The 23022-nt window shown below is 44.4% G+C and overlaps 1 protein-coding gene across 1 annotated transcript in view; it reads right to left on the reverse strand.

Annotated features, from left to right (window-relative positions):
• Positions 1–23022, reverse strand: part of tmem266 (transmembrane protein 266) — a gene marked incomplete at its 5' end in the record, with an annotated part of 78353 nt that overhangs the window by 54809 nt on the left and 522 nt on the right. Inside the window, one exon of the mRNA XM_083762717.1 lies at positions 13974–14159. Coding sequence (XP_083618843.1) covers positions 13974–14159 — 186 coding nt within the window. The remainder of the gene's footprint in view (positions 1–13973; positions 14160–23022) is intronic.

The following is a 23022-nucleotide window of genomic DNA, read 5'->3' on the forward strand; positions in this document are numbered from 1 at the left end:
CAATACTTGAGTCAAAGTATAGATATATTCCTGGTCAAACAGAGTACAATTAATACAATGGGAAAAGCCCCCTGTCTGAGATAGAGGGTGGAACCCAAGACCTTGAGGCTGTTCTGTCTGAGATAGAGGGTAACACCGGTCCGCCTGGAACTCAAGACCTTGAGGCTGTTCTGTCTGAGATAGAGGGTACCGGTCCACCTGGAACCCAAGACCCTGAGACTGTCCTGTCTGAGATAGAGGGTAGCACCGGTCCGCCTGGAACCCAAGACCTTGAGGCTGTTCTGTCTGAGATAGAGGGTAACACCGGTCCGCCTGGAACCCAAGACCTTGAGGCTGTTCTGTCTGAGATAGAGGGTAACACCGGTCCGCCTGGAACCCAAGACCTTGAGGCTGTTCTGTCTGAGATAGAGGGTAACACCGGTCCGCCTGGAACCCAAGACCTTGAGGCTGTTCTGTCTGAGATAGAGGGTACCGGTCCACCTGGAACCCAAGACCTTGAGGCTGTTCTGTCTGAGATAGAGGGTAACACCGGTCCGCCTGGAACCCAAGACCTTGAGGCTGTTCTGTCTGAGATAGAGGGTAACACCGGTCCGCCTGGAACTCAAGACCTTGAGGCTGTTCTGTCTGAGATAGAGGGTAGCACCGGTCCGCCTGGAACCCAAGACCCTGAGACTGTCCTGTCTGAGATAGAGGGTAGCACCGGTCCGCCTGGAACCCAAGACCCTGAGGCTGTTCTGTCTGAGCCATTATATTTCCGTACTGACTCCAGAGGGCCACATTGCATATTACTGTTAATAGCCAACAGTAGATCAGCTATTTGGTAGATCAGCTATTTTTGCTATATTTTAATTGAAATCCTGAATATTTTGTTTTGGAATTGGAATCCTGAAAAGTAAACTTTTTATGTAATTTCAATGCCTGTTATTTTAACTGAATACAAATACATTGGACCAAAAAAAGACAACATTACCTATACATTTAATACTACACATTAAGCTACATATTATGTAGCTTAGATTAGTTTAGCTTAGGCTAAACTAATTAAAACGGGCCATGTTTGCACGTTTGGCATCAGTATTGTGATGATGGGTCACATTAAGTGAAGGTGGGGGCTGCATGTGGCCCCCGGGCCGCCAGTTGATATTAACCTGAGGGCCACATTAAGTGAAGGTGGAGGCTGCATGTGGCCCCCGGCCCGGGCCACCAGTTCATATTAACCTGAGGGCCACATTAAGTGAAGGTGGAGGCTGCATGTGGCCCCCGGGCCACCAGTTGATATTAACCTGAGGGCCACATTAAGTGAAGGTGGAGGCTGCATGTGGCCCCCGGGCCACCAGTTGATATTAACCTGAGGGCCACATTAAGTGAAGGTGGAGGCTGCATGTGGCCCCTGGGCCACCAGTTGATATTAACCTGAGGGCCACATTAAGTGAAGGTGGGGGCTGCATGTGGCCCCCGGCCCGGGCCACCAGTTGATATTAACCTGAGGGCCACATTAAGTGAAGGTGGAGGCTGCATGTGGCCCCCGGGCCACCAGTTGATATTAACCTGAGGGCCACATTAAGTGAAGGTGGAGGCTGCATGTGGCCCCCGGGCCACCAGTTGATATTAACCTGAGGGCCACATTAAGTGAAGGTGGGGGCTGCATGTGGCCCCCGGCCCGGGCCACCAGTTGATATTAACCTGAGGGCCACATTAAGTGAAGGTGGAGGCTGCATGTGGCCCCCAGGCCACCAGTTGATATTAACCTGAGGGCCACATTAAGTGAAGGTGGGGGCTGCATGTGGCCCCCGGGCCACCAGTTGATATTAACCTGAGGGCCACATTAAGTGAAGGTGAGGGCTGCATGTGGCCCCCGGGCCACCAGTTGATATTAACCTGAGGGCCACATTAAGTGAAGGTGAGGGCCACATGTGGCCACATGTATGGTTTAGACTTAGAGACTGTCCTGTCTGAGACACTGGTTTAGGGGTGTCTTTGGATAATTGAATTTGTGTAGAAAACAATGATGCAAAATATACAAAATGATATGTTGAAGTAAAAGTAGGCGGAGCACCGCGTTCACTGGATCAGTGCATTTTGCAGGCTGTAATGATAATGTATTTCAGATGTTCAGATATTTCCTGTTGCCTTATATGGCGTGGAATGGGCGTGGATGTTCCATTAAACCTGGCGACATGCAGGCGAATCGCTTGGGAAAGAGGCGGAAAAGGTACACGGGCATTCCGCACAAAATAAGTGATTACACCACCTTCGCTGAATAACACGGGAGCTAATCGCAGCTTGATCGGACGGATAAATACGATATCATTACGCATCTCATTTACACTGTGGCGTATTTCTCCATTGTGAATGAGGACCTTGGTCTCTCAGAATTTCAGAAATAGCTCAGAGGCTCCTTAAGACAATAGAATGGTAATGTAGTCCCAACACCTCACCGAGCCTCAAAGGGACTTTGAGACAACTAACTTCTCGCATAACTTCCGTGTATGATGATGATGTCAGTCATGTCACGCACTACTGTAGCCTCTATACATAATCATTATACTGTACTTAGCAACCACACTTTCAATTTCCCAGCATTGTGAATGTTCTAGTTGTCTTTGAAATGTACTGTAGTGAAAGTCACAAGTATCCAAAAATACAAATACTCAAGTAAAGTACAGATACTCAAAAACAAATGTACGTACAGTACTATAGTAAATGTACTTCATTACTGTCCACCACTGAGAGTGACTGGCACAGAGCAAGGTGTCTGCTGATCACCCTGCAGGGCCTCCATTCACACACCACTGAGAGTGACTGGCACAGAGCAAGGTGTCTGCTGATCACCCTGCAGGGCCTCCATTCACACACCACTGAGAGTGACTGGCACAGAGCAAGGTGTCTGCTGATCACCCTGCAGGGCCTCCATTCACACACGCTTTGGCACTGGTCCGAACCACAGTCCAAGCTATTGAAGAGGGGAGCCTGTATCTCTGGGAGCATCTCTTTCATTATACTGTCTTCTCTAATTGAGACACAATGTAAAGTCATTAGGTACGATTCACACAGGAACTAAAGAAGAGAGGCAGCAGGGTGAGTGCATGGCTGCGTGCGTGAAGGAGAGGCAAGCTACAAAAAAACTATATTCACTGGCTAATATGGACAAAATCTAATAATAACACTATATTTATGACCAAACACCTTCTTGATGTCAATATAATAATAATATTGTGGTGATGATTATTCAGGCTTTCATAAAATATTTATTTACACAATGGTAAATAACTGGTAAATGCTGTGCTAGTGTCTTTATCCACGACAATAACAGTGTCGATGAATAATTACCGGTACCAGTAATACTTATGTAACCAGTAAAACACCCTGAGGGCGAGAAGGCGAGGTCACGTGCACAAATTCGCCTGGGTGACGGCAGACTGCTGGCCGAGCACTGGCGCTTTGGCATGGGGGGTCAGATCAACATATGGAATGAATTCTGTACTGGCCATAAATGGAGCATGTGTTCAGGGTTTGATGATGTCAGATCAACACAATGGAATGTCAGAACAGAAAGGATGGGTGCAGGGAAGGATCAACATATGGAATATCAGAACAGGTCAGCTCCATATACGGAGATCTAAGGGTCTGAGGTTTGAGGTTAGATGTAGAGTTGCTGGCCGGCTCCATATACTGTATGCAGATCTAGGTGATGATCCAGTCTTCTCCATGTATGTGTCAGGAGGCGTGATGTCACAAGGCGTGACCATATATTATGGAGGCGTGAGGTCACGAGGCGTGACCATATATGGAGACGTGATGTCACGAGGCGTGACCATATATGGAGGTGTGATGTCACGAGGCATGACCATACATGGCGTGGGTGATTAACTAACGGACGCGTGATGCAGGTTTTCATAGTAAATGCGACCTGTGGTCGCAATAACAGGCCAAAGGCAGTTAAAGAAATGGTCTGGTAAGTTCAGAAGATTACCTCACTTTTACTGCCGGCCCTACTCAGAAATCATGTACATGACTGTTAGTAGGCCCTACGCACGCACGCATGTCGCACCGAACACACTACATGTAAGGTCAGGAGAATCACACTGCCCTGAATGTGATTAGTATAGTGGGTGGGGAACAAGCTGCTTTGATTGGATGCATGGTGATGTTGGATTCTGCTCTGGTAGCATTTATAAATGATCTGACCTGAGCAAGGCCATTCTGTCTCCTCTCCATTTTCTCTTGTGTTCTCTCTGTACTGATAACTACACAGCCCCCCCCCCCCCCCCCCCTTCTCCCACCACCACCTCCCCCAGTATAAACTCCAACCAATTCACACCAATCTGCTGAACTCAGCAGGCGCAAGAACAGGAAAATGGACCACAGCCGCGATCAGCCTTGAGGCTACAGGCTACTGAGCAGCAGAGGTTGGAACACTACATTCCGTTCAAGGCGTACAAGCCCTCCGTTGCAGCCGTTCCTTAATGTGCTTTGATGCACTCAAAGTGACATTTTGTACAATTTCCCACACATTCCATGCATTTTTGCATTTAAGCAATACTTCCCAGGGAAAAGCAAAGGCATTTGCCCTATATTGCTATAAAATCAAGACAAATGGCAACATAAGAACTCACTAAATCTCTTTCCCTGTATGAACGCTGAGTCATCTGTGTTAACTCCAATAGAAGCGAATGATGCCCTGAGAGGCGAAAAACCAACTAAGCACTAAATATGCTGAATAGAGCTCTGACTGATATCATCATAGGTAATCAATTTGACATTTTCGCACTTCCTCCTCACCATAAATCACTCACAGTTTCATGCCCGGGGAATTAGCTAACATTTTGGCTGCAACTAATCCAATCAAATGAAAAGCGCTAATCAATTTCAGATGGCACAACTGAATGTCTGATGCTTTCAGCTGGGGCCTAAACTTGGCGTTTGCATTCATCTTTGTCATTTCTATACTCTGGTGAAAACAAAAAAAATAAATTTCACTTCACTTTTCAACCTCCCTCTCTCCTCACATCCCTACACCATGTATGGAACCTATCTATCCAGCATCCGAGATACGAAGCTGGCCCAGGGAAATGGGCATCAGATACCAGGTAAATGGAGATGGATGGGCCTCCACGAGTCCACGTGTGGAGCAGCAGCCAAGCTGTTCCTGATAAATGGCTTTTCACTGGAACACTTGATCTCTCTCGCTCTCTGGCTAGAAACCAATCTCACACTTTGCACGTCTGTGAATATTAACAAACCCTCAAACCCCACACTCTAATGAGTAGTGGTATGGGGCACCTTTTTGAGCTACAACCCTGTTTCGGCAGCATTCTCAGCCCGGGGACACTATGGGCGTGGCCTAACCAAGCCCAGGGCACTATGGGCGTGGCCTAGCCCAACTTGATGACGTCATCAGATGTTTTCTGTTTGATGGCACTTTCAGTTTTGTCATACCCCAAAAATAATAGTCAAAGACATAACTAATGCCCCTATGAATGACCTGATTGCCTCGTTGTATATATTAGAAATAGTTGATGACCGAGTATATTTGATGTCCTGATGAATTCACTGCCTTGAATGATGTAAGAGCATGTATTTTTCTTTTTGCAAGATTGTACATTTTGCTACATGTTGTGCTACACTGTATGTTCATGTGTATAATTACCTATTTTCTGGTCAAAATAAACCATGATGAACATAAGATACATGCTTTTGGTATGCTATTTGGTGCCGACCGTGATCTAAAGAGTTCGTATAGTATAGACTTACACAAGTTTCTAAACTATAGGTTCTGAATTATTGGAAAAACATCGATACATCAGTATTACATGCTTTAGTATGCACAGTGTACATAACCTGTTATAATGGGTTAAGGTGGTTGTATTAAAAACATACATTAGCATGTCATGACCCTTCTAACTATCCAGTAGTTGAACCATTCAAGCATATTTTATTATTCTGCATGTAGTTTAGACTTTCCTATGTATCGTGAAAAATGTATGCCTATGCCAAATCATTGAGTTTAGATAATGTAACTAATATAAATAATATTTACTAGTATGGTGGTTGTTATTGCCAGTAGTTATTGTCAACACAAGACACTGTGTTTTGTGTACAGACCCAATCTACAGTTTTTGGGTTGAAATCCTTGGAAATCCTTGGATGCCTATAGCAGCATAGCTTATACCACATGTAGTATACACTATAGTCTATCTAACTTTAAATGTCAATAATACCTAATAGTAACTATTGTAAAATGCAGTCAATCTACCTTGTTCTGCTGTGCACATTCATTTGGTGATTGGAGACTGATCATAGTCTCTCTCTCTCTCTCTCTCTCTCTCTCTCTCTCTCTCTCTCTCACACACACACACACACACACACACACACACAAACACAAACACACGCCACGACGCCAGCTTGATCGCTGATAGGGGGAACTGTTCTTACCAGTAGCAGCCATAATATATTAGCATATGCTCTCTAGCATGATAGCATCACAAAAGGAGTGAACTCTGATCATTGTTAAGCAAAACGTCACGGAGGATCTGCTTTTTCCCTGTGCACACTTCTTCTGAAGCCGCATTCATACACAGGTGGAACAAATTAACGAGGAACAGCTAACGAGCAATGCGCAGATCAGCTGTTTTCGTGGTGTGTGTGTGTGTGTGTGTTGTGAGAGACGAGAGAGATTTATAAAGAGCGGGGTGTGTGTGTGTGTGTGTGTGTGTGTGTGTGTGTGTTGGGAGGGACGAGAGAAGAGCGGGGGAGACGCGCTGTGCGCTCTGTTCGAGACGGTTATTTTTTAATTAATTAAAAACAAATGGTCCGAATGTTCACTCGGAAATTCCTGCCGTAGTTCGAGTCCTAAAATAAGGGCTAGGGTACAGCCTTAACACATACACACAAACACATACACAAACATACAAACATACAAACACACACACACACACACACACACACACACACACACACACACACACCCATACATACTGTTTGTGGGCTACAAATGGCCCCCAACACATAAGAGGAAGCTGAAGGATTAAACACACAGCTTCAATCGGCCAGTCTGACTGCGAGGTATAGATAAGAATAGTAGCCCAGAAATTAGGAACTAAAATAGGAACTGAAAATAACAAGTGATGTTAGTTAACAAAGTATCATGTTCGCACATGCACACAACAGGGCAGACACACTCAACTGTAAGACCATCTGTTTCCTGTACAACACAAGAGGAAACCACATAGAGGAAATGAGAAAGCGGAACTAGAATTACGTTGACCCTAACTGACAAAACTGAAAGTGCCATCAAACAGAAAAGATCTGATGACGTCATCAAGTTGGGCTAGGCCACGCCCATAGTGCCCTGGGCTTGGTTAGGCCACGCCCATAGTGTCCCCGGGCTGAGAATGCTGCCGAAACAGGGTTGTAGCTCAAAAAGGTGCCCCATACCACTACTCTAATGTCATCTTTTGTGTCGCACATGGTGCACCAGAGTCAATTTGATGGAGAGAGGACTGTTCTTCTGTGTGTCAGAAATAGATAGAGTCGCGAGGGAGGGGGGTGCCTACTCTTTTCAGACAACCATATCTACATGGAGCAGGTATAGCATGGCTATGGATTCAAGGGCTCGCAGAGCACGACCGATGGCAGATTAATGGGTCTGATGCTAATCTCAATTTTGTAGAGTGAGTCCTAGACCTATTCTTCTGCCTAGTACACATATGTTTGATTGATTGAAATTTGATTGAATACAAATACAATACAAAAACTGTTACTGTGGACGACACCATGATAAACAGATCATGGTACAGATATACACTTCTATAAAGAAAAATACAGGAAATCACCATATAAAGGAAGTAAAAAGGGGAAAACATATACAGTAATTTGTAGATCTACCTTTTCCCCCGATTTCTTTTTTCTTTTCTTTTTTTTTTTCTTCTTTGGAAAACTATTTTATAATGACATACCCAAAAATAGGGATCGGTGGTTGATCCAATTACCTGCACTACAATACTTCACCATATGTTGCACTATGACGGAAAAACCTGGCCAAAAGTACAAAATCAATTTGAAACATTTAGATTTTATGGAATTTTTTCAAAAATAAAATATTAAAATATAGCCGATCTAAAGCTCACGTGTCACGATATGAGTGCAAATTTGTAGATCTACCTTTTTCCCCGATTTCTTTTTTCTTTTCTTTTTTTCTTCTTTGGAAAACTATTTTATAATGATATACCCAAAAATAGGGAGGCCAAATTGAAGGTGGTTCAAATTCGGGACAGAAGCTGCATAATTGCTGGGCGACAGACGTCGTCCAAAAAGTCAAATGATGGCCAATATATCGACCACACCAATATATCGGTCTGGCTCTACCGCTGACATATTGCTGCTGCCAAGATTCCCCCGCTAAATGCTGCCAGGCATTGTCGGCACTACATTCAACAGTCTAGATTTTCATAATTATCACATCTGCCGTCGACTTTAATTCCGCGGTCGGATAATAAGCAAGTGAGCGTATAATACCCACGATGCATTGTGGCATGGGCATAGGCAATGTGGCAAGATAAGTAGCCAAAGGACTTTATTCCATTGGGTTCTCAGTGGAACACTTTCTATGTAGAGTAATGCAATAAATCAGCCACACATGAGCTTATCTAATCCCCTACTTCTCACTATAACACTCTAACAGCGAGCCCCTGTGCCTCTCGCTGGATCGCTCTGCTCACGGTTAATCCCATACTGCCCAGTACGGACATACACTGCACATGCACGCACGCACGCACGCACGCACATGCACACGCACACGCACACACACATCAAATGAAGCCATTTCCTTCTAATCTGTGGGTGTCAGCTTTGTGAATGGAAGTGTGGAGGAGGGTCATTCTCTCCCCCATCACTCTCTCCCTCTCCCTCCTTCTCTTGTGAGTGGACCTGCCTCTCCTGTCTCCTCCAGCCATGGCGGCAGGTTGACCCATATGAACCATCTGTCATTGCTGCAGCGACCTCACTCACACTTCTCACTCGCCCCGAGACCAGTAGCATACGCTGCCGAGGCTATACGTCTGCGAGTGGCAGTCCGATCTGGTGGTGATAAGCCATGGGCTTAGGGTGGGATGTGGTCCCTGAGACTGGGGGGCAGGAGGTCATGGATCGTTCTGGCTCCACTGAGTCTGGCAAGGTCAAAATTATGGGAGATGCCAATCTTGACACACCACTTTACCAATCCATCTCCCATAAAATGACGATAATTGAATTATCTCCACCTGTACATTAGGCACTCAAGAATGGCTCTCTTTTATCTCTGTGTGGTTTTCAATGGTGGGTCTCTGGCCGAGGGGCCATTGAGGGAGTTCCAGCTGTCCCCAGCGAAATGAGTGGTAGTTTAATTTCACTAATACCGGTAATTAAATTAAATATTTAATTAATTTGAAATTATTAACAAAAAAAGTGTGTAACAATAATGACCACTATCTACCATAACATAGAGACACATTTTGAGACACAATTTAATTTAAATGAAGACATATTATGTTCACTAATGGAAGTTAATGTGGGAGTCTGTAATGTGGGAGTTAAAACTAAATCCCACCACCCTCCTGTGCAGAGAAAATTCCTGAGCCTTAATTTAACAATGACGGGTCAGTTTATACACTCTCAGAGCTAAATGCAGTGGTGTGGTCTCTCCATCCAAGGCCTGGAGAACAGATTATTCATAACTCCATCCAGCCAATGCACTGATCTGCGGGTACTGCCTGTGCCCTTGTAGTCCCATCAGCACATCGCCCTCCTACAGTACATGCTCGGCATTGCTTGCCCACGTCTCCCCACCAAGAGCCATGTGATGCTGCCATGGCTAATGTACAATAAAAGTCTCCTTTGTATGACCACACTGGGAAAAACACAACCATGGCCTCATCAATACTTTAGCCTTTAGTTCACTGACAGACAATTCAGGCACAGTTGAGTTCTAAGTCTATGTACAGCCTTATTATAATGTGATAATTAGTCTACATAATTCCTCTGTGTGGGCTTAATCCTACCCCAACTCGACTTCACTGAACCTCTTCTGGGGTGAACTTTCAGCAAAAATAGCCAATCTACAAACTCACACCGCAAAAGAAACGGGGCCTAGTAGGCTATAGAGGAGGGGTTTTCTACCTTTTTGGCTGGGGACCCCCGGAAATGCTTTGGCCATGTCTCATTCGTCACACCTCCATATATGGTTGCGTGATTGTGTCCATCCGTCACACCTCCATATATGGTTGCGTGATTGTGTCCATCCGTCACACCTCCATATATGGTTGCCAATCCATCATGCCTCGTGACATCTCGTGACATCATGGAGACCCTTACAGTACGTTTTAACAGCGGGAGACCTTAGAGACCAACGGCGAGCGTCGCTTGAATTTCATTGGCTATCGCCCACTATCGCCGGGCGAAGTCGCCCAAAAGATTAATTATTTTTATCTTTTCGGCCGACGTTCCTCCGCCCACTTTTCGAAAATCGCCTGTTCGCCTGCTATCGCCTCTATCGCCAGTAGTTGCCGGTCCCATTGACAAATAAGGCACTTCCGGAAAATTCATCTGGCTGTCGCCCGCTGTTAAAACGTACTGTATGATCTCCATATATGGATCTGACCTCGTGACATCACGTGACATCATGGAGACCCTTAGATCTCCATATATGGATCTGACCTCATGACATCACGTGACATCATGGAGACCCTTAACGCCTCCATCTCCATACTGTATATGAATATCACGACACTGACCTCATAAAACCCTGGATAACCATACATGGAGAAGACTGGATCATCACCTAGATCTGCATATACTGTATGGAGCTGGCCAGCAACTCTTGTTGATCTGACCTCATCAAACCCTGTACACTCAAGACACGCTCCATATATGGCCAGTGCAGAATTCATTCCATATGTTGATCTAACCCCTCATACCAAAGCTCGCCCAGCAGTCTCCCGTCGCCGTCACCCAGGCGGATCATCGGATGTGTGCATGCAACCTCACCCTAGTTTAGGGCGTGCGTCTTACTGGTTATCAGAAATACAGGTAATTTATAATAAAGGTGTAGGAATGTCAAATTACATCACAGAGAATGATCATTAGGTGTGACGCTAAGTAAATATAAAACGCCTGTGATGATATTAGTCTCTGCATGCTGAAATGACCTTTAAGATATGCTCCTACAGGAGGTAAATAGTCCATGACGTTACAGGCAATTAGTCTGCACCTTGCCCTGTTGTTATTTGTCCATCTGACTATGTTAATTGACCTAATAGCTGAAGGTGTGAAACCACATCCTCCCTTTGGGCCATTCCTCTGATGCTATACGCATGAGTCACAGAGCCACCAAAACCTGCAACGTGTTTGTTTAGTTCCTGTTTCCAGGTACACTGCCAAGGGATGTATATACGCGTGCTTGAGGCTGCAGTGAAACTGTGACGGCAGGCATGTCTTGGAATGCCTGTGGTTTTAAAATCACAAATTCCTATCTAGATAATACTCGCTGAACATGCTCAGATAACTCAGATTGCGTCAGTGTCACTGCTGGCAATTTGTAGTGGGTCTCTGTATTATATACAATGCAAACCACAATCCTACCTTGTGCACTTTGAAGAGTGTAGCATTTCTCATCATGATCAATACCCCCTTTCTATTCACGCTGTAGCATCTGACTTCACAAATCCCTCAGATGCCCATCTTGGCACTGTCACCACTATGCCCTGCTGTCACCTCCCAGGTGAGCAGGGCAGGTATCATATCACTGTCACCACTATGCCCTGCTGTCACCTCCCAGGTATCATATGGCCCCATTCCCATGTAAGTGCCCACAGTGAGGATGAGAGCGAACGCCTGCCAGTTCCTGAACTCAGCTGTGGCCCTGGCCCCTGGGGTGTGTTGTACGTCACAATGCAATGTGTGTGTGTGTGTGTGTGTGTGTGTGTGTGTGTGTGTGTGTGTGTGTGTGTGCGCGCATGTGTGTGTTTGAAACAGGACCCATCTGCCCATGCTATGCATCCCACAGGGCCTGACCGCAGCCAGGCCAGGCAAGGTCCGTCCATGTGTGGTCAGCTGACACTTAGAATGGCTAAATGCCGGATGCTCCAATGAAGCCCTTTTGTCTGCTTTGACTGCATCCATGCCAGTGTCACAACGTGTCTGCTTTGACTGCATCCATGCCAGTGTCACAACGTGTCTGCTTTGACTGCATCCATGCCAGTGTCACAACGTGTCTGCTTTGACTGCATCCATGCCAGTGTCACAACGTGCCCAAAGGGCTGCGAGTCACGCGTTCTGATTGGAGAGTAAAGGACGTGACGTGGCTTGGCTACTGGGTGGAGCGCGCCGCATCCTGCCCATGGCAATGGGGACATGAAAGAACAACACACCACCAGGACGAGCGGGACACAGCTATGCAAAGCTCAGGTGTTTTGCTGAAATGATGGCAGTAGCAATGTCACCATCCTGAGCAAAGTCCTGTCTTTGGCAGAGAGAGATAGCTCTGCGTCACCCAGCCATCACCAAGCATTGTCCATGTACCAGGGTGACACTAATTAATTCATTGGTGGTGGATATCCTCAGACTTGCAGCTTTCCATAAACAATGGGAGGTGATTTGATACGTCAGGTATAATTATCATGTGAAATAACTAGCAATAGAGAGAGTGAAGACAGAGCTTCTCTCTGCCAGGCCAGATAAGAGATCGTAGAAATAGCAAATTCTGTCTCAATTATGCATAACATGGTCAGTCCTTGTTGTACCGAGGACTGGCAATGTTCCAGACATCTAACATCAAGCATTGAAAACACTAATCACTGGATTATAGTTTATATTAAACTGATTATCCCTGGTAATCATTCTATTAATGTATAATCAGCTACCGGTACTTTGAATGAAATTATCTTCTACATATATCAGCCGTTGAAACTTGCAGTTTCACCACCAGCACCAAGATGCTGGATTTATGAGCAACACCACATTCGTTGAATGCCAGGCCAAATTCTACACCTTCCTGCTTCTACATGAGTATCCTGCACTCAAGTTGCATGTTTTTTTTTTTGTTTTTTTTTTCCTTTTTTTTCCCACGATTTTGTAACCCATTTTTCACCCCTGTGTCAATCATCCTGTGATGTGATCCTGGGCTCTACACACCCTCCGCCAACCTAGGGAGAGCAACGGACTTAACTCATGCTTCCTTCATGCTTGAGTGTCCAAGTTGCTCCTTTACACCTGACAGGGGTGAGTTTTCCTGGTTGGACGTAGCGCGTGGAAGGAGCACGTTATTCCAACCAGTTCCTTTCCCCTCCATCAGGCGTCCCGGCTGGCCAGGGGGAGGCAGTTTAGAGACCAGGATTACTGCATGTTTTTGTGAGGGTACCTACCCTAGGGGACACGGGGAGAACATGCAAACTCCACACAGAAAGGCCCTTTCGCCAACCCCGCCTTCGGGTATGGGCACTGATGATGCGGAGGAGGAAACACGCCGCCAGCACCCACAGCGCCCCGAGCGGGAATCGAACCCAGGACCTTCTAGCTGTGAGGCGACAGCACTACCAACTGTGCCACCGTGCCCCTCAAGTTGCATGTTGTCAGATGAGTTCATGATCTGCAGTGCTATGTTAATTGTCACACAGTAAATTCCAGAATGCTAATTTAACACTGAAAGTGTAAACCTTCTTATACTTTTGGGTTTACATTAATACTGTAGAAATAATGTGCCTAGTGTGTGTGTGTGTGTGTGTGTGTGTGTGTGTGTGTGTGTGTGTGTGTGTGTGTGTGTGTGTGATATTTGGTTTTAACTGACCTGTGGCGTTGACTTGTTACTTGTCCAGTGTGGCTTATGGTAGATGATGACCGTTCATACAAGTACATAAGTCCATTTTATCTGGATTGACTGAAATGAGGTTTCAGCGGGCAGCGATGGTGAGTGATGCCATGCTATATGGCCGTTTACATACCCCTCTCTGTTGTCATCTTCATCCAGATTGGAGATGAGCTGGGACCCAGCCAGGGATATGTCCACGGCTGCCAGAGGCAGGTCTCTGTAGGCGTAGCTGACAAGCTGGGCTGGCGGGGCCGCGTTGTCCTCTTCCACCTGCTGGGAGATCACCTCCAGCTCCGACGTCCCAGCCTGGGCAGCAGCCCTGTGAGAAACACGGCACGTCATGCAACAGCATTAAAGCATAATCAGGGGGGCAGTGAAGCCAATAGTGTCTGAAGCCAGTAGGAAAGTCCTGACTTCCTGAAAGTTCATATAATGGCCTGTTGTGGCGCTGTCATTGGGCCCAAAAAACCCCATAGCTCCATAGAGGTCCATGTATTTGGGCCCAACTTCACCTAGACTGTATTACCGTAATAAACATGGTCATGAATACTTCTGCTTCCAGTCACTAGTTTAAAGTCTCATTTCTCAATTCAAGGACTGACAGGCTTCATCTTACGTCCATATCAGACCCGGAGAACTCTTTGTCCATATTTTTTTATGGCATTGTTACAGTGGTGTTGCTCACCCATTTGTTTAATAATAGTAAATCAGGGGGGTCAGGTGGCTTATCGGTCCAGGCGCATACCACGTGTAGGCTTTAACCCATTTTGGGCGGGAACCCATTTTGGTGTTAGCATCATGTCGTGCTTTAGCTATTGAAAAATAGCAGATCTACAAGCTCATAGCGAATCTGATCTCAGGTCAGAATGGGTTAATGCAGCATGACAGCTGTTGCAGCTTCCAATCCAATACCTTTGCTCCGTGTCATTCCCCGTCTCTCGTCCTCTTTCCTGTCTCGCTCTATTATACTGTCAATAAAGCCCAAAAGATATCTAAAAAAAAGATGATATAAATCAGTGGTTCTCAAACATTTTAATTTCAAGGACCCCCATATATAACTCTTACAGACATTTCAAGGGTCCATTTGGAAACCATTCAAGAAACTCTGGACCCTACTTTGACGTAAATTAATCTCAGTTCAATGTGTGTATACAAGTGTTTAATGTTAGTCCTTGATTGACCCCTGTCGATCACAGAAAAAAGAAATGTAAAGATGATCATCATTACATTTCTTGGTACACATGGAGAAATACATCAACACAAGAAAAACTAAATATGAAATTATAGAAAATATACATTATTGGTTTTCTTGTGCCTTTCTGATGTACATTTTGTCCCATAAATAATTGAAGTTTGCTTATACGTTTGATGTTGCACATTATGTGTTTCTTTTTCACACATGTGTGAAACGTCATTATTAAATACTGTATGTCTAAGGGAGTAACTATCCAGTGTGTGAATTATTGGAGACCCACGCACAGTCGCACACAGTTTATGTTTTGTAGGGAAAAAAAAGGTTTCATTGAAGCAGTTTTTTTGGTTTTCGGATTCTAATTTATCAGTTCCAAAGTGTGCATTTTCTTTATCTCTCTACATTTTCTTGGCTGGGTATATATAACAAAGCCCAGCTGAAATATAATTATTTTATTCTGAAGAGCCTATAAAACAGGGCTATGCAGGCAGAGGGGGGGCTGTGCTTCCCCCAAGCTCGGCCAATAGCCGTCAAGGAGAAGGCAACCTGGAACAGGAGTATTTGCACAGTTTGGCACCCATCCCGGTACAGCTGATATAGAGACATCAATAACTCTGACACTTAACAGTCAAGGAAGGCATTGATTACAGGGCAGAGGGAACAAAAGGCATTGGGATGGTGGACTCTGAGGCCTCCCTTCTGGTGTTGTGTAGAGGTCAATGGAAAGATGGTCAGTAGAGGAACCGCGAGTAGCCCTTACCTCCCAAATGAAATATGAATGTTGTCAGGCTCGGAAAGGAAAACAGGCGTTCTTCATCCCTGAGCTACTGAATGACTAATCCCTGCTTAACTTACTCACTTCAAAGGTTGTTTTCTTATTATCACAGGCAAGGATATTGTGCAAATCAAAATTGCTGCCATCGTTCCCGGCATCACAGAAAGGACAGCAAATCCTCCCGTTAGATATATGAAACCTTGAAACCAAATGGGTCCTGCTTATAGTCTCTCGGCACAGACTTGTGGCTCAGACCATTTTCATATGCTTAACCCTAGAACACTATGATGCTATACTATGAATGATGACGCTATATACAATATACCAAGACTATATGCACATGTACATTTGATTTGATGATGCTCTTGAATCCTTTTTTTCTCCTTGCTCTCTTTTGCACTCTCTTCCTTTCTTTCATATTTTTACGTCTTTTTTTTCTTCTTCTACTGTCGTTATTATCTATGCTGCTGCATTGTCTGCAGGATACCAAACCAGAATAAGTTGTACTCTTTATGTAACTGTACACAAGATGTAATGAACCTTGAACACTACGATGTTGAAAGTTGTCAGTCACCATCACTAACGTTGGGAATACTTTACTGGAATTCCAAGATAATATTATAATAAGTACCCATAAAGTACACTCACATTTCAACATAAAGAAAAACAAAAAACAGATATCTGTGAAAAATGTGGGTATTGTTTTAAAAATATCCAGAAAAAAAAGAATATTGGAGCTGGGAACTTCTCTGTTGGTTCACCCATTCCTGGGACATGTGAGAATCTGCCCATTCTATGGGATTTGTTTTACCCTTTTTTCCCTCCATCATTAATGATGGGTGAAAAATATCACACTTGTGTTAAGTGAGGGGTGCCTCACTCCTTTAAACAAACATCGTACTCTAAACAAACACTAATAGTGTTCTAGAGTTAATAGTCTGTACTTCACAATTAGTAGAAAACTAGATACCTGTTGGGACTGGGAACAATGGGAACCCATTCTCTTCCAGTTAATACCCAGCCGTTATACTCATTGTACCCACTGTCTGCTGTACTCGCCTGCCTGTCTATGTTCCTGTTATGCCCATAAATGGAGATCCCTGATGGCATCAATATGATGTCATACTAGTAGATAGTACTGACATGGGTTGGGTTGAACGTTTCACACAGCGATTCATCAATATGATGTCATACTAGTAGATAGTACTGACATGGGTTGGGTTGAACGTTTCACACAGCGTTTCATCAATATGATGTCATACTAGTAGATAGTACTGACATGGGTTGGGTTGAACGTTTCACACAGCCATTCATCAATATGATGTCATATAGTAGATAGTACTGACATCGGTTCGGTTGAACGTTTCACACAGCGTTTCATCAATATGATGTCATACTAGTAGATAGTACTGACATGGGTTGGGTTGAACGTTTCACACAGCGTTTCATCAATATGATGTCATACTAGTAGATAGTACTGACATGGGTTGGGTTGAACGTTTCACACAGCCATTCATCAATATGATGTCATATAGTAGATAGTACTGACATCGGTTCGGTTGAACGTTTCACACAGCGATTCGGTGCATTCTTCAGGGATCTCCATAGGCATCTCCAAATGACAAAACACTGCGTCGTGATTGGTCGCTTCTAGTTTGATCAGATGTTAACTCAAGGCTAGCCTGACCTAAGCAGAGACATTTCTGGCCTAGATGGGAGGGTCGCGTCTCAGAAAAGCGCGCACCCTGATTGGATCTCATCGATCTGTCCGTCACCCCCGGCCCCTCCTCTCCCCCCTAGTGCAGCGCTACGTCACATCATTTAGAGTGGCGCCCACCCGGAAGGGTTGACTCCCACTTTTAGACTGGTTCAGCCCACGGCTTTTTCCAGGCTTTCATCTTTCGCGCAGACGAAATGAAAGCCTGGGTATCGAGGCTAACTCAAGGCAGCTTCCTGTTCTCAACTTTTATGGGGTGGATTTAAAGACTCTCTGTATCATTTGAAGATTGTGAAAGAAATAGTCTGGCTTGATAGCTTACAGTAGGTAGGTTACAGTAGGTTGATAGCCTACTGTAGGTCCGGCTAGATATTCAGTTTAACCCAGGGTTCCCATGCCTCCATACTCAGTATGTGTCTGTTGTCTGCACTGCACACTTGCCACCTTTGACTGACAGTAACAAGAGCACTAATCATTAAATCATGACAGACATGAACTGTTCAGCATATCAAAACATTTCCAGACAATCACAGAGCTAGCCAGGACTCAGGAGCCATTATGTGCAGAGCCAGTTGAGTGGCTAGTTGCCATACTGGGGAGGGGGTGGAGCACTGCATATCAGATCACGTCTGCCATTGCCAATGCAGGCAAGGACAGCCACGTCAAACACTGGCAGTCTTTTATACTTATAGCCATTTATACTTCTTTGTATGACAAATAATTGTAGGCTCAAGTAGCGAGTCCATCACTGATGAATTAATGGCATTTGTTTTTTTTATATTATATTATCCATAGAAAATATGATCAACTAGAAAAAGTGCCCTTCTGGGCACAGGTCTCCAATAGGAATATTTAGGAGTAATATAAACATGTTTTTTGTTTGTTTGTTCCAATCTTTGCCAATCAGGATGGAATATGGAAAATGGTTCAGATCCGTGTTGATCGCACGCATGCACGCATGTAAGCACGCACGTAAGCACGCACGCATGCACGCACGTACGTCAAATTGCACGCTGCGTTCATGATTTGAGGCTTTGTGTTCAAAACGGGCCAATCCTGCAAAATTTGAAAGCCAATGTTAGCCAATTTGGATGGAATATGAAATATCAGACAGTTCCGTCTTGAGCACATGACTATGGAGATACTGTGTAACGATTTGCGGGATTTGGGGACAAAATCCGGAGGAGTAATATCCAAAAATGTGTTTTACAAAAGTCGGCCTCCTGGTGGTGCTCTAAAAGGCAGATGTGAAACATTCATGTAAAAGGTTTGTCCTTGGTCTCTAGGGAGTGTGCATGCAAAGTTTGACATCGACCGGGTTAACGGTGCCGGAGATTAGCTGTTAACGGACGGACGGACGGACACACACACACACGGACGGAGGGCAAAACATACTCTCTCCCCATGCCTTCGGCCTGGTGGAGACAATTAAACTGTTTAATAGTGTCTCATATATCAGATAACCTCAGACCATTGTGTTGTATTGGATCATGTCCAGACATGGAAAACATTCCAATTGGACTCTAGCTTGTTAAATTGTCTCCACCAGGCCGAACTAATGTTTCGCACCACGTCCATCCGTCCGTGTCCGTCCATATTCCATCCCAATTGGCTAAGATTGCCTTCCAAAATTTGCAGGATTGGTCCGTTTTGAACAAAATGCCTCAAATCATGAACACAGTGCAACACGAACACTTCCTCACTTCCCCACTAGGCAGAGGAAATGCCACTTAAAAATGTTCAAATCAGGCTCATTGTGGCCGATCAGGCCGATTCGTGTTTTTATATAATTGCACCGATCTGTGTACAACTTTGTATGTGCACTCCCTAGAGAGGCCAAGGAAAAGCTTTTGTCCTGCATTTTTCACATCTGCCTTTTATAGTGCCATAAGGAGGCTGACTTATGTAAAACAATTTTTTTTATATTACTCATGAGCATTTGTGCCTGTCGTAGACATGCATCACGCTCTCATTCACATGATTCACTCAGCCAATCACACACTCACTCCATCCATCTTAACCGGAGGTTTGCATTCCTCCTCTGCTTCCCTGCTTGCTTGCTGCTGCTGTATCAACGTGCTGCTCACCCACCTCCACCCCAGCTACCACCTGTCGTTTTGGAGTTACTGTTTAGGTACGGGGGATTCGGAGTCCCTATGGACGGGACTGATGCGCTTGATCTGAGTACCTAAAAAGCAGATCCAATGAATCGCCAAACCATAATAAATATATTGCTAATCTTATATTCAATAAATATATATTACATCCATTCTTGAGTTGTCCTGACTGAACTTCAGACTTTATCCCAATTTCATGCAAATCGGTGCACTGCAGGATCTATATGGTCATGTGATCAACATGGATCTGTTTGTTTGTCTAGAATCGGTACTGAAGCGAAATGGGCCAAAGAAAATAAATATGGCACAAAGAGGCAAATGTATAGGGAGGAATTAGAATACGGTGTTGCAATGCTTAGTTCTGGAACCAGTGGGTAGTGACGTCTGATAATTTGAGGTGTAATGTGCGAAAACAGCAATGGAAAGAGGGGACACTGGTAAGGACCCCAGGAAAGGGCGTGCCGTGGTACCATTTGCAATTTGTAAGATGAGATAGGACGTGGTTAACACATGCAGGGCACAACAACCAAGTCCAGAAAGACATACATCCTACATTTGATTTGCATTAAATTGTCCTGGCACCTGTTCCATGAAGTTGTGGTGGTTAGTGGTTACACAATATGTCCTACATTATAGTAGCCTATAGCAATGAGTTCAATGGGATTAGTTATAGCACTTATTCATAATACAACAAAGACCTTATTATATATATATAATTATATATATATATATATATAGTATGTTAAAGGTATATGAGCCAAAAGCTAACAATGAGATGACCGTGACTGTCTAGTCATATTTCGATGCACCCATTCAAAAAAAAGAAAGGGTTCCAAAATGCTTCCTCAGCATAAACTGCTGTGCAGAGGGCATTGGTGTCATTGTCATTCTGAGTACTCACTGCCACAGCCTCTCAGGCCAGCTGTCTACAACCCTGCTGTTGCGTCTCGCCCAATAAAGACTGTATTTCGGATTCTTGGCTGTTCCTTTACAGTTTACACACAGCAATTCACTGCCCTGATATTATCAGGAAAGCAAGATGCAGTGCAGAGCCAAGTCTCTTCCATGGGAACCAGCCAGTTTCTTCCCCCATACCAGCAGCATCCCTGACTCAGGCCACTGGCACAATGGGATGTTTGTAAACGTGGTGCTTTTGTATTAATGGTCGCTCTCTCAAGGTTCCTGCTAGGAAATTACTGCAGTTGACAAATCCAGTGCATCAATGGAGAGTGGAAACTGATTTTTGTTGCTGCTCTTGGGAGTTTTTGCTTTGGAGGAAGCTCTGCTGCTGTGAATACGCCCATTCGTATCCAAGCCACGGACACAGCAGGAAGAGAGGATGATGCCTTGCACACTGACAGAGATCTGCTCTGCAGCTGGTAGACCTCTACAACCAGCTGTCTCACACATGCAACAAACCATCAAAAGCACTTGAGTGGGCACAATGGTAAACAATAATAACACAGTAATGTACAGTACAGTAGTATTCTTGCATTAGTAAGAAAGATGCAATAGCCTATGCCCTATGGTGAGAGAAACACTTCAATAGTCAATAGTTGAAAGGTGTTACAGCAAGACAAATCAACAACAACTAAAATCTATTCATGATTTCGACAATCTGCCACGCCTACAGTTCTGCATGCTACAAACGTTTGAGTGCCTCCTCCAACCTGACTGAAGTGGTTTCACCCATGCACTGTGGTTCTTGGCATTCAGAGAGAATTTGACGGAAATTAAAATGAACTACAAGATTGTGATTGTGGATACTTCATTATTACTTGCGCAAGCAGAGCGAGCAGGTACTAGTTTCGCCCCGGGGCCCGTATGCACCGTCCCAGCACTTTTGATGCGTATGCACCGTCCCAGCAAATTACGTAATGACTACTTGTGCCTGATACGGCAGTGGTGCCAGATTACATACATGTATACATAGGAGCATTACCTTTAATCCTCCCGACACTAAAACATATCGTCATTATGTCACCACCATCGAAAACCATTGGTTTTATCAGGCACAACTAGTCATTACGTCATTTGCTGGGACGGTGCATACGCATTGGAAATGCTGGGACGGTGCATACGGCGCAAAGTAACCACAGTATACCGCTAATCAACTTACAAATTACATATACATAGAGGCAGTTCTTTTAATCCACCCGGCACTGGTATAACTAGCTGGTATAACTAGCTCTCAATGATGACGTAATACAGATGTGGATTAAAGGACCCAATGCCAGAGTTTAATTGATTTTGCTCCTATGTATACATGTATGTAATCTGGCACCAGACCAGATTTGACAGTTTGTAGCGGTCGAAAGTACTTGCGCGCTCTGCTTGCTCACTAGTAGACCATTTATGGCCTACTAGTGTGCAACAAGCAAGTATGCACTCGACAAAGTGCAGTTCTAGTTTTATCTGCCATCAAATATGCACAAATGCATGAATGATTATGATTGAATGATGATTGAATGATGATGAAACATGATCAGTGAGATGAACAAGAGCAAATAGCATAAGCAGTGACCTGGCAATCAGTGCATCATACTCTATAATGAGAGAAAAGAGAGGCATTGCTTACACCAGGCAAATAACCGCAGCGTGGCTCTGGACCACGTGACACAGAGGTTAGTTACAGTAAATGTTAGCTGACCTGTTTCAAAGCCACTTGGCTCCTCGGGATGTGTGGTGTGCTGTCTTTGTGCACTGAATGGAGCAAAATGTACAAATAGCTCAGTATAAAGCCTGAAGAAAGAGCACTGCCTCAAACACGTATAAAGGCAATCACCAACCACTAAAATGCTATGAAATCTGTCGTATATCCTGGTATATGCCAACTATATACAGTACACACAGAACAGAAAGAGCTCATTCAATATAATTTCAGTTTGGAAATTATATAATTTGTGGACTATTATGTGATTTCGTGGATTGCACAGTACACTACACATTCTGAATGCATACAAAAACAATGTTCTATTCTAAAGTGATAAATACAGTAAGTGCTGTATTGTGCTAATACTTTTCCAGTTCGGTTTCCCACTGTCTCCTGTGTGCAAGGTAGAGATCCTCTACACAGCACTACAGATAGAGAGAAACATTAAAGAATGAGAGGCAGGGAAAACAACCAGAGACAAGGCAGAGAGAGAGAGAGAGAGAGAGAGAGAGAGAGAGAGAGAGAGAGAGAGAGAGAGAGAGACCAACAGAGACAGAGAAGGTTTTTACAGTAGCATCCAGTTGAGAGAAAGGGTGAAAATATCTCCACAGACCTCTTGCTGCATGAGCGTTTCCCATCTGTCATTTCACCAGGCAGTCACGACCAACGACCAACAGCATTAATACATACATCTTTATGCTGTCAAAACCCTGCGACAAGTTTAGCAA

This window comes from Protomyctophum parallelum, assembly GCF_964188405.1.
Source record: "Protomyctophum parallelum genome assembly, chromosome: 4".
NCBI classification, from domain to species: domain Eukaryota; kingdom Metazoa; phylum Chordata; class Actinopteri; order Myctophiformes; family Myctophidae; genus Protomyctophum; species Protomyctophum parallelum.